The sequence below is a fragment of the Mytilus edulis genome, chromosome 1 (assembly GCF_963676685.1).
Source record: "Mytilus edulis chromosome 1, xbMytEdul2.2, whole genome shotgun sequence".
In the NCBI taxonomy this organism is placed as follows: Eukaryota; Metazoa; Mollusca; class Bivalvia; order Mytilida; family Mytilidae; genus Mytilus; species Mytilus edulis.
Window position 1 is genome coordinate 52,310,726 of NC_092344.1, and position 12,387 is coordinate 52,323,112.

The 12,387-nt window shown below is 30.9% G+C and overlaps 1 protein-coding gene across 2 annotated transcripts in view; it reads right to left on the minus strand.

The window, feature by feature from the left end:
- The window catches only part of LOC139513760 (laminin subunit beta-1-like), a 64,107-nt gene that overhangs the window by 18,237 nt on the left and 33,483 nt on the right, over positions 1-12,387 (minus strand). For both annotated transcript variants that reach the window (XM_071302548.1, XM_071302558.1), the window contains exons 5-17: positions 11,730-11,884; positions 11,155-11,275; positions 10,630-10,818; positions 9,142-9,321; positions 8,093-8,202; positions 7,364-7,579; positions 6,042-6,197; positions 5,161-5,281; positions 4,061-4,188; positions 3,427-3,616; positions 2,162-2,305; positions 1,329-1,560; positions 205-368 (exon numbers count right to left, since the gene is read on the minus strand). In XM_071302548.1, coding sequence (XP_071158649.1) covers positions 205-368; positions 1,329-1,560; positions 2,162-2,305; positions 3,427-3,616; positions 4,061-4,188; positions 5,161-5,281; positions 6,042-6,197; positions 7,364-7,579; positions 8,093-8,202; positions 9,142-9,321; positions 10,630-10,818; positions 11,155-11,275; positions 11,730-11,884 — 2,106 coding nt within the window. The remainder of the gene's footprint in view (positions 1-204; positions 369-1,328; positions 1,561-2,161; positions 2,306-3,426; positions 3,617-4,060; positions 4,189-5,160; positions 5,282-6,041; positions 6,198-7,363; positions 7,580-8,092; positions 8,203-9,141; positions 9,322-10,629; positions 10,819-11,154; positions 11,276-11,729; positions 11,885-12,387) is intronic.

Below are 12,387 nucleotides of genomic sequence, written 5' to 3' on the forward strand. Positions count from 1 at the left end.
TTTTAAACTGTTTACTAGAACTGGAATAATTGTATCATCAAGAAGAAATTATAGGAAAATGTATTAACTGTGAATGCTTTGGTTTGTAAAACGATTGCCATAAAGCAATCTGGTACATAGCATAATTCTTTAGTTTTGGTTCATGGGTATTAGATTCAAATAATTTCAAATTGTTTTGTAGTGAGATAGCAAAATGTATTATACCTTTGAAACCTGGATAACAGTTACAGACTACTGACTGCTGTCTTGGATCTTCAAAGCAGGAATCAGCGTGCTGTACATCACTAGTTGGTCCTCCAGGACACAAACAAGGTCTGCAGGGTATGCGATAATTTATACGAGGATCACCATAGTATCCATCCAAACACCTATGAAAAGTATTTAACATTTAAATATATCTCATATACATGTTGCAACCCAAAAAAGAATCTTATTGTCTGGAATCTTCAAATTATTGATTGTCTAAATAAAAACTGCAAAGAATCATACTGATCAATCAAGCTGCATTTTCACCTACTGAAGGAACAACTATTTTTCCTAACTGAAGCTCTTCTTTCTGTTCAAAGCAATAACAAAACTGATATTCCTAACTATCGTAAGTGTGGCATAAAAATTAATGAAATATTGTTTAGGGACCAATAATACCATACATTCATAAGATACTTGGTTACAATCCCCATGCAGTAGAAGTAATATGTTAGATGTCCTCACGTGCACACCATTATGTAATCCTTTCCACAGCATAACTTGTTTACTAACATACATTAGCTATAGATTTAAATAATTAAGACTTTTGCAGTGACTACAAACCCTTGATACTATGTTATTAGAGTATGGTAATAGTTAATTAGATTGCAGAACACTGATTACCTACTTTCCTAAGAATGTACAGGCACACTGTTTCAATGAGAATACTGGGCTTCAATCAAACATTTTTTGTTGTTAACCTGTTTAAGTGGGTTGCAATTAATTTGAGCAAAATTTTATTAGATTCAGTTTGTCAAAATATTTTTTAAATTGATCATTTTTGTTTTTTTAGTTAAAATAAAATGTATAAACACACAGATGTAAATTTCCATGATGCATCCAAAATGTTTTAAAGTGAAAATGACATGGTTAAACAGTGAGTTTTCACAGTTCAAATGAAAATCAGAAGTAAACAGATTACAATCGTCTTATTCATTTTTTGAAAATGTTTCACTGCATTTGTACTTTGAGTTCTTGTATTAGCTTACTTGATCTCTAACTTGTCATGGTGTAAAACTTAATTTTAAAAAGGAAATAAAGGTGAACTATTATATATGAATGTTTATCAAATAAAGTCTTACTTATCACACTGGTCACCAGCAGTGAAGTCATTACAATTATCACATCGGCCAGTTAAATCATCACAAGTATCTGCATTACCATTACATTGGCATGGTCTACAGCGAGGGAATCCCCAATATCCAGCCTGACATTGGTCACATATCTTGTTTCCAACATAACTTATACAATTACACTGTCCAGTCCTGGCATCACAGAATTTATCTACAGCACCATATTCATGACAGTTGCAAGCTATAATGAGAACAAATATTTCAGAAAAGTATCATTGATGAAAGTATTCCAACTTATGTTCAACAAATTGTTTTTGAACAATTCTTAATCAAAGGATACACTTAAATGTTTGGTCTACTTCACTGATTAGTATTCCATGGCGAAAGTCTTAAAGATAAGGTCTTACTACAGGTACATGTATAATGAAGAATAATCTTTATCAATGCTCCATGAAAATAGTCAAGGTAATGGTGATCCATGTCTTACAATCATTCTACACACCAAATATAGTTGACCTTTTACTTACAGCATCTTATAATGAGGGTAAATTGTTGTTTAACATCCAGTAGAAAATATAACATGTACATGTATATCAGGAGAACATGCTAATATGATATCAATATGGACCTTGCTTGCCTGCTTTTTAACTTGCTAGTTCACGAGGTATCAAGTTTACAAGAAGATAAGTCACCCTTAACCTACCCAGACATTTTACTGGTTGTTTCCTAGCAAGTAAAATTTCTATCCTACTGTCAACTTTCAAGTGAAAGCATTGCACTTCTACTTCCTTTAATGTTGGAAGATCTGTAGTTTTGAAGTTGCTTATACTTTGATAACTTACGTTTGCATCCATCTGGTCCAAAATCGTATGTACCAGGAGCACACTTGTTACATCTGCGACCAACAACATTAGGTTTACATCTACACTGACCACCAGCATATTCACATTCACTACTTAAAGATCCCATTGGATCACATTGACACTCTATAATCAAAATTAACAATATTTATACAGATTAGAATCAATTTCTTATGTTATACATTTGATTACCACAATTGCATTGATTGAAAGTAGGATTTTGTAATATATATTTTTCCTTTGTTGAAATACAATCTTCCTTTATAACACATTTGAAAATGGTCAATATTTAACTTTTTTCTGTGACCTCATATTACTATTACACTACTGGTTCTCCTCATCTTTTATAAACCATGAAATTTGAAGTCCATGTGAAAATAATACCTATATAAAAGAAGGAGATATTTCTCACCTTATTTTTAATAAAAATATTGTTTTATTGTAAGGGTTCCATGATATCATTTTTAAACTTCAATATTGTATGGTGTATGAGTATGATTTTGGAAAAATTTATTTTAACCCTTTCACCGATTGCTGCCCAGATAGAAGCTACTCTGAGACGATGGCTTCCCTGGCTACTTTTACTCAAGTGAGAGATCTTCATAATAAATGTCAATAAAAACTTGTTTGTGGTTATTTGTTTATTTATTTCATTCACTAACACCAAGTTCACAGGTTTTTTTATGTTTTGATAATTTTTTCCTCATAAAATATTCAAATTTTCAATTTTTCGGCATTATTTCAGTGAAATTCTCAAAATTCTGGTTATTGACCCCAAATCGTAATTTTTTTAACCCAAAATGGCAAAATTTTGAAAAAAATTATGAGGCTGTACAAATTCCTCACACTGAACGATGTCCATTCCAAGTGTTTTGAACATAAAACGACATTTTATGTCAAAAAAGTATACTAGTTTGGCTTCAATTCTTCCATATTCTTTCCAAAAAATTGTTCCCTCATTTCAAATTCTCGTAAATTCCGTAAATTTCCTCTGATTTTGACACGGTTTTCAACAAACTGAAGCGTCATGTTTACACTTTCATCCGGGTTATTCATCAAAGAAAGATAACTCATGTTTGCACTGTTTGAGCGGGAAATATAAAAGATGTATTCTGATCCCGGTAAAACGGGACTCGTCGTCAGCAGTCTGAAGCGTAAATCCCAGTAAACCGGGACTCATCGGCGAAAGGGTTAAAAGGTAATCTAAGTTGTTTTTTAGTTTTTAAACCGATATAATTTTTACATACCAAGAGCTTTCTGGTGAATAATGGAAGAAATACTGAAGGTAAGCTGTCTGCAGAAGTCCTGGAGTTCTGGCTGATAGACTGACAATTGAGATTCACGACATCGGTAACGAATAAATTCATTTTTCATGTATTCTGGATAACCAATACCATGAAATATTGGAATACTATCTATGTTTGGAGTCAAAACAATCTGCAATCACAAAACAATGAATTTATTAACATTTATAACAATATCACTTAAATTTCAGTAAAACAAAATAAACAAGTATGCTAAAGAGGAAATTTGGAAATAATTTCATTAATTTTTTTAACTGTCACACCATTTTTCCAAAGTGATGGAATTATGACTTAATTTTCCCTGCCTTATATTCTAGTTTGAAGACATAACCTTACTTACATTTTCTGAGTATTTGTCCAATAGGGACAATAAAATGTGTAATGTTAATGTGGAACAATTTGTCTTCCCTGCAACCTGGACATCAAATAACAAAATTGATGACAAACAAGTTTTTGTAGGCATATAATTCTATAAACTATTCTGATACCAGATAAGTCCTGCATGTATGCGTTTTGATAATATAGTGCAAATGTTGAAATCAAAATAAGTCTGTACTCCAAACACACAGGTACTTACAGAATCAATGAGTGTAGTTGCATCAGGTGTAGCCTGGTTAGTCTTGTAACTATTGAATTTAATTCTGATCTTATATTCTCTCTCTGGTTCTAAGCAAGCTGCTGGACTGACCACTGAGTATCTACTACCTGAAAATATATACATAAATGTCAAGCAAAACATTATGTCTACACATCTAAGAAAGAAAATTTTGAAAAAAAATAATTCAAGTTTAATGACATAAATATATAATCTTCAGGTTGCATTTCTGTAAATATTGACAATGCAATTTCCCATAGGAACTCCTTTTACGGCTAAAACTGTACCACTTTTACTATGAAGTTTTGAAAAAAATCTTATCAAGAATTGAAAGTTCATATGCACTACAATGTTTTTCAAAGGTCAAAATATAGGGCTGTGCAGCATATTTTCAATGTTTATATGCCCTGAACTTTTCAGAGTTTAAACTAACACTAATTTTCTTAACTACCCCTACCTTGAATGAAGGGTTACCACAGATTTTTATGTAAACAATATGCACATGTATATTTACTGGTAACATTCCCAAGTTATGTCTCTATGAGATGGAACACAGAGAGCATAACTGGGAACCAGTATGTAAACAAAATTAATTTTCTATGACTATTCTAGATCTCCCCAAAAGGAGTGGTCTGAGAAACAGCTGTTTTTACAAAGTGCAACCTATAGTTGGATCAACAATATGTATGAAAGAAATTTTCCTGTAGGAATTTAATTTGAATCGAAAATTTATAATAATAGGTTATGCTTCAATGTCAATCAACGTGACATTATCTGTTTTTAAATCAGCATGCCAATAATGTTAATAATCATTTAACTGATTTAATGTCAGTGTCCTTTTTCTAAGATGCCAAAAAGTTAATATCACCAATAATGAATATGAATAAAATTCAGAGATTTTTTCGCTAACTTCAGCCATTTGACAAATTTTGCCTAAAGGTATTTTCTTTTTTCTTTTTAAGTCTTTAATAATTAACATATTAATATTCTTTGAAATTTGTAGGAATGCAATCAGGTTTAAGACCAAACATTGTCTCATTTTCAATCATACAACATAGCCTTGTTTTCAAGTTAGTATTTACCAGGTTGTAACACCGTAGTTTTTTTGTCATCTGCAGGTCTATGATTAGCACATGGTCCTGTCTGATCAACTGTCTGTGAGCGAATAACATCAACTTTAATGTCTTCCCATAATTCTGGCATCTGCAATTAATCCAAATATTGTTTCAATATCAGAAAACGAAGTTTCAAAATATGACAATATGAAAATAACATACTGTGAGAACATTGCTGAATGATATGTAGTCTATGAAAGATGCCCTTACAAAATATATCTGACTAAGTTATCTAGTCCTTCACATAAGTTTTTTTAAATTTATTTATTGAATTTTGTGTGGTCGAAATTCATCAGATGTTACTCTGAAATCTCAATCATATCATTTGACCAACATTAGGTAGCTTCTAGTAACTCATTTGACTTTTATGATTGATAATTAGTATCAAAAATTTTAAGGGGAATTTTGCTATTTTCATGAACAAAAGGATCATATATGTATATTTAACTTATGGTTGTTTGCATAATTTAAAAAGAAAAAAAAATTCTATTTATTTGCATGATTTTGTCAACCTAAGTTCCACTTACTGAATTGTACATGATAGCACTTACAAAGTAATTTTCCATGTAATATCTCCTTTAACTTCAGAAATAGTTAATTGGCACTGAAGTTTTAAACTTATCCAAACATTGACAATAAGAACCTGTTATATAAATTTCATAAAAATCTGGCAAGAACTGTACATGTCAGAGTGCTTACAACACAATTTTCTACATAATAAATATCTCCAAGGGGCATAATTCCTTAAAAAAGTAGTTGACAGACAGTATTTCTGTGTCCTTCTGCACTTTAAACAAAAATACCTGAATTTCTTATAAAATATGACTAAATAATCTACAAATACCTACTCTGGGGTCAAATCTAATAACAATATCATAATACATGGGGAACACAATATCATTCACAGTGAATTCAATGATGTCTCCTTCCATTATTTGCATAAATCCATTGCCTGTCCAACTCTGAAGCCCTGGTCTAGGCTCTCTTATATATGGCCGTGTATTCTGTAAAGAACAAAATATATTTTGACTTATATGCTATACTTAACATATCTTAAAATTTGCACTGTTTCTGTCAAGTGTAAAAAAAATACCTTGCCCATTTATCACTAAGATGCAAAAAAAAAATATATTTCTGTAAAAGTTTTGTAAAATTCCATAACTTCAAAATAATTTGACTTTTAAACTGATAAATGATCAGGAATAAACCAACAAATTTAACAACAAATGTATTTTTTCTGCTGTATATGGATCTATTTAAAATGTGTCATTCCCAAATTGATCATTGATGTTTTTTACTTGAATAGATGTAAGAAGATGTGGTAAAAGTTGTTTTCATTTTATTCATTGATATTTTTTTCTTGATATCATAACTTAAATTCTGATTTTTCTTCTATATTTTGTTTTCCCTTTTGAACATTGTCAAGCAACATTATTTACTTCTCCATGAGCAACCAAGACCAACAACATTCATTCAGTCATTCCAGGGAGTTGGTCATGACATTTCTACACCTCAGAGTTTATTGACAAAATAAAGTCACTTCATTATAATAATAAATAAAATCTGTATCTATATACATTGTATGGTAAGACTTAGAATGGGTGCCATTTTGCTATTTTTTCTGTAAAATTTGTATGTCTTTACCCAGTATTTGCCAAAATAGATGGTAAAGGCTGTTTTTTATGTCTCAAATGGTTGATATTCCTCTTTACCCCATTTCCAAGGTTATACTAACATATAAAGAAATATGCAGGTGTTTTTAAACAATTTTTGGCTATTATGTAAGATTTATATGCCCAGTCTTAAAGTAAATATTTGTGAGAAAAATTGTAAAGAATGATCTCTCTAGCTTATTCATTTGTTTTTATAATATACCTGGATAATGAGGATGGTCATATCATACATTGCGGCGAAAATGTGTCCCCATGGTACACACACAACTTGATTTCCTCTTGAGTTTGAGTTAATTTTTAGAACAATTAACCAATGTTTTGAAGATAATTCTTTTATCAAACATTTTTTTCATACAGTAAAATTTCTGTAACTTTCATAAAAAGTTCCAAATATTCGAATGCAGGACTAATGAAAGTGGAAATGAACGAAGTACGCAGCGAATATGGGTCACTCACTGTAGTAGGGTTTTTATCGACTGCTTAGTGTAGTTACTTACTCCAATACCCAAAGCTTCCTCTGCTTCATACAAGAAGTAGTCCAATTTGCCAAAGAAATATTCAGAACGTGGTTGATCACACTTCCTACCAATTATGTTTGGTTTACAGGTGCACTGTCCACTAATGGAGTCACACTCTTCAGATGTTGCACCACCTACATCACAATCACATGGTCGACATCCACTGACATCAGAACTTAATCCCCAATATCCAGGCTACAATAGCAAAACAATAATAACTATAAATGTACATATGAACAAATCTGATTATTGCTTTGTTTTATTCTTCTACCCTGCAGTATAAAACTAATCATAGGAAGATGTTAGTTAATTAAGTTGGGTATAATCATTTCATTTTTTTACAATCAAGGAAATCATTGAAAATGGAAATCCTACGACCTGGCAGAGTTCAGGACAAATTTCCCCTCAAATAATTTTACTGTTAAAGCCAACCACATTATCACGACCTATTTGTATCCAATTGCTTCTAAAATATGAACAATACATGAGGTAATATCCAGTAGTTAAAAATTCAATTTCATTACTTGAAATTCTGAATTATGAGTAATATAATTGTCTGTAAACCAACATGAAAATTAAGTTATGTCATTGGTCAAATATTAGTTGTTCAAGGTATTGTTAACAAATCATAATAATTTGGTGTATAATTTTCTAAATATAACTCAAAATGCTTTAAAATCTAATAAAATGTTGAATCAAAATACTCACATAACATTCATCACATCTCTGTCCTGTGACAAATCTTTTACAGAAACAAGCACCATTCTGTTTATCACAGCCCATATTATCTATAGTGCCTAACAGATTACAATCACATACTGAAATATAGACATAAAAAATATCAATTATTCCAGCAAAACTTGAATATCATATCATGAAATTCACTGTAAAGTTGTAGAGTAAAATCTGAAATAGTAGCAATTTAAACATTTATAATAGAACAGAATACTAATAAAATGTTAACATAGAATAATGTCTCATTTTTTTTGTTACTTTTCATAATAAAATGATAAAAGTTCATCTATAAGCCTATTTAAACTGCTGATTTGATCTTGACTATCAACCTATTTGTCATTACCTTGACACCTGAATAACATTCATCATAATCAAATTTTAACAACATCGCTAAAATTATTTTGACTGTATAGTTAGTACAAAGAATTCAAGCCAGATCAAATGTGATAAACATTATCAAGTTTTCAACCATCCAGTAGATACATATATTTCTCTAATTCTATGGAAATTTATCCCTTTCCGAACCCATAGTATAAAAAAAATTAATCAACGTGTGGTTGCCGGTGATCTCAAAAGATCATTTGATGATTTTAAGGGTCATAACCTCTTTAGCTAACTGGATGAATCAAAATATGCTGACAGGTGTTAATGAAATTGACAACTTCGTTGAATGTGAAAGGCACTCGAAGTGGATTTTCGTTTAACAAAAAAAGAAAATTTATTTTTTAAACATTAGAGAAACAGATATTACATAGTTACTCGTGGATTATCGGATTTATCCAATCGAAATAGTTAAATTATAAATTTTAAAGTCCTCGCCAAGGCTAGGACTTTAAAATTGATAATTTAACTATCTCGATTGGATAAATCCGATAATCCACTCATATCAATGTAAGAATCTCTATATACATAACAGTGTCAAGATGTCTGAATGATTAAATTCTGTGATTTCAAATAAACAACCATGAGATATCAAATAAATCATAAGTTTAAGGGTCAATTTGTTGGAAAGAAAAACTTACTTTGACAACCATCAGTATTATCTTCACTGAGCATCCAATAACCATCAACACAAGTATCACAACGTTTTCCCTCTACTTTAGCTTTACAACGACATCTTCCAGCCTCCAAACCAAAATAGGGGTCAGTATGATCATCACATCGTCCATCTCTCTCAGATCCTGCTGGATCGCAATCACAAGCTGAAAGAACACAGATGATATAATATCAGGGGAGATAACACTATCTTGATTCAAAATACAATTAAATTGTTTAATATGGGTGAAGCAGATCTGGATAATGACACGTTATTTGTGTGAAAAAATGTGATGCACAAGTAATTTTACATGAAATATAACAAAACAGTGTTAAATTATTTTCATTTACCTATGCATTATATGACGGAGAAATTTTTATAAGTGAGGATTTTCTAAAAATTGTTTAACATTTCACAGCGGTCTCATACTTTAACTTTGTTAAAACCTGTTTATTTGATTGAGTTAAGTCTTCCAATTGATATTTTATAGTGTGTCTTTCTATGTTGTGATGTTATACTATTGTTTCAGAAAAGGGAGAAGGTTTGGTACCATTAAAACGTTTAATCCCGCCGCAAATGTTTGCACCTGTCGGGAATCTTATGTAAAGTGGTTTTCGTCTGTTTATGTAGTTCATATGTTTTTCTCTTTTTCATATAGATTAGACCGTTGGTTTTCCCATTTAGTTTTACACTAAGTATTTAAACAGAGTGCTAAAGTGAATATGTAATACTAATAAACAGCTGCGCCATATGCGCATGATACGCCGGACGTCATGTGTGGAAGATTTATGCAATAATCATAAATAGTTTCTGAGAAAGATTTAAGCAATAACCATTTATTGTTTTTGAGACACAGCTGGACATGTGCAACACCCCCCCCCCCCCCCCCTTTTCAACACTTTTTTTTTTTACAAAAAACTAAATATCACTAAAATAAATTTGGAATCAAACCAAAAAGTAAACAGATCTTTAGATTAATATAATAAAGAAGTGTCTACAGTTTCAAGCAATAATTATAAATTGTTTTGAGATACGGTGCGACATGTAAAAAAAAAACTCCCCTTTTTTACAAAATAATCAATAACTCAAAAATAAAATTTTGAGTCATCACCTAAAAGAATACAGATCTTTAGATTAATATAACAAAGAAGTGTGTAAAGTTTTAAGCAATAATCATAAATCGTTTTTGAGATACAGCGTGACATATAAAAAAAAAAAACTCCCCCTTTTTTTGTACAAAATACTCAATACCTCAAAAATGAAATTTTGAATCATCACCAAAAAGTATACAGATATTAAGATTAATATAACTAAGAAGTGTGTAAAGTTTTAAGCAATAATCAAGAATCGTTTTTGAGATACAGTGCGACATGTGAAAAATTTTGACGGGCGTATAAAAACTATCAATAAGAAAAGAAACAAACAGACAGAGAGAGAGAAATTTGATATTTAAACAAAACAAAAATCAAGATACCTTGACATATCTCAGGGTCTCTTATATCTCTATTGGGATCTTGAAAAAAGTATTCTTTGCATTCCTGACAATTCCTGCCTGTTGTGTTATGTTGGCAATCATCACACACACCACCACTGATCCTGCCAGAAAGTACAAACACTGCAGGGTCAAAATGACATTCTGTTGCATGATTGTTACAGTTACATTCTAAAAAGAAAAAAAGATGTATATATTTTAATAATTTTAATGTTCTTCAGTCATAAAAGGGGGACACTTGCAAATACATGTGTTACATAGCAAATAAAACATGTAAAAGCTTATGTCCAGCTGATAAAATAATCTTAATTCTGTTATTTGCATTTGAAATCATTCATGACCTAAAAAATATGACAGTTTTAGACCTTTTTGAGTTACTGCTCTCTATGTTGAAAATTATGAAGTCTCCTTGATTTCTGTTGAAAATGTGACAAGTTTAACACAATTACAAGTGATCTTCTAGAATAAGTACTAACTCTGCAATGCAGGAAACACAATAAAACTTACTCTGACAGGCATTTGGTTTATTCTGTTGTGCAGGTTTCCATGGAAGGTCACTGTAAAAATCAAGACAGCGTTCACAATTGTCTCCTTGGGTATTATGTGTACACACACATTTACCATGCACCTGAAATAATCAAATATGATATTCTTGTTTGTGTCTGATGAAACTAATTTTATTTGCATTGCATCACAACATTTGCTGAATTTTGAAATTTACAGGTTTTTTAAAAGCAGCTGTAGGCTGCAAAGTTTATAAAACTGAACCAGTTCCTTTTTAATGATTCAGATTAAGTTTATTACAATCATATTTTATAGTGGTTTGAATAAATTTTACTAACTTAAACTATAATTCTTTTAGGAATACAGCTGTATCATTCCCTTGAAATTTGACACCTTTTGAAACTTTACAGGATTGAATTTCTGAACCATGTTAACAGAGTAAGTTGTTAATTTAATTTGGACTTCTTTGTTTAAGGATTGTAACTATAGCAGATACAAATAGCTGGTGCTTCAGGTATTGTAATTTGTGAAAACAGAAAACTGATACAATTTAGTCATATATACTCTAAGATAAATACCATATTGCCTTGATTTTCTTTGCCCTTGTACTTATCAACAGGCACACATTGTGAGGCATGACCATAACAGCTACAACTTCCTCTGACAATCATTTCATACATTGCATAGTAATACTTTTCTTTTATTTCTAGTCTATTGTCAACCAAAGTGTCACCTTCAATAGAAAAACAATTTTAAGCTTCTAGTATGGCTGTCAATATTACTGTATTGTTTATCGTATAATGTGTCTATCTAATTTTGTGAAGATCATAAGGTTTTTTCTGCACATGGGTATCATAAATTATCAGTTGTAAGCCACAACGTTTACCCTTCTAAATGAGTGAACTCAGCAAACAAGCAAAAAAGCTTCATATTGTGATGAGCAGCTTATACTTTGCTATTTCTCATATACAGAAATCCCACTGATTCGTTTTAAGCTTCAATTCTGGTCTATTTCCCCTCGATTAAACAGTTTTAATGGTTGAAGACAGTGAGATAAAAACTTCTCCACACACAATATGACATTGCTGATAACTTCTCCTCAGACATTGTGACGTCATTGATAAAGTTCTACTTGCATTTAAACATTTATTACTGAACTAGAAAAGAGACACAGGCTGATGTTTAGTACCAGCTTTTCTGTTTATGATTATGATTGAATTTATGTTGGAATTTTTT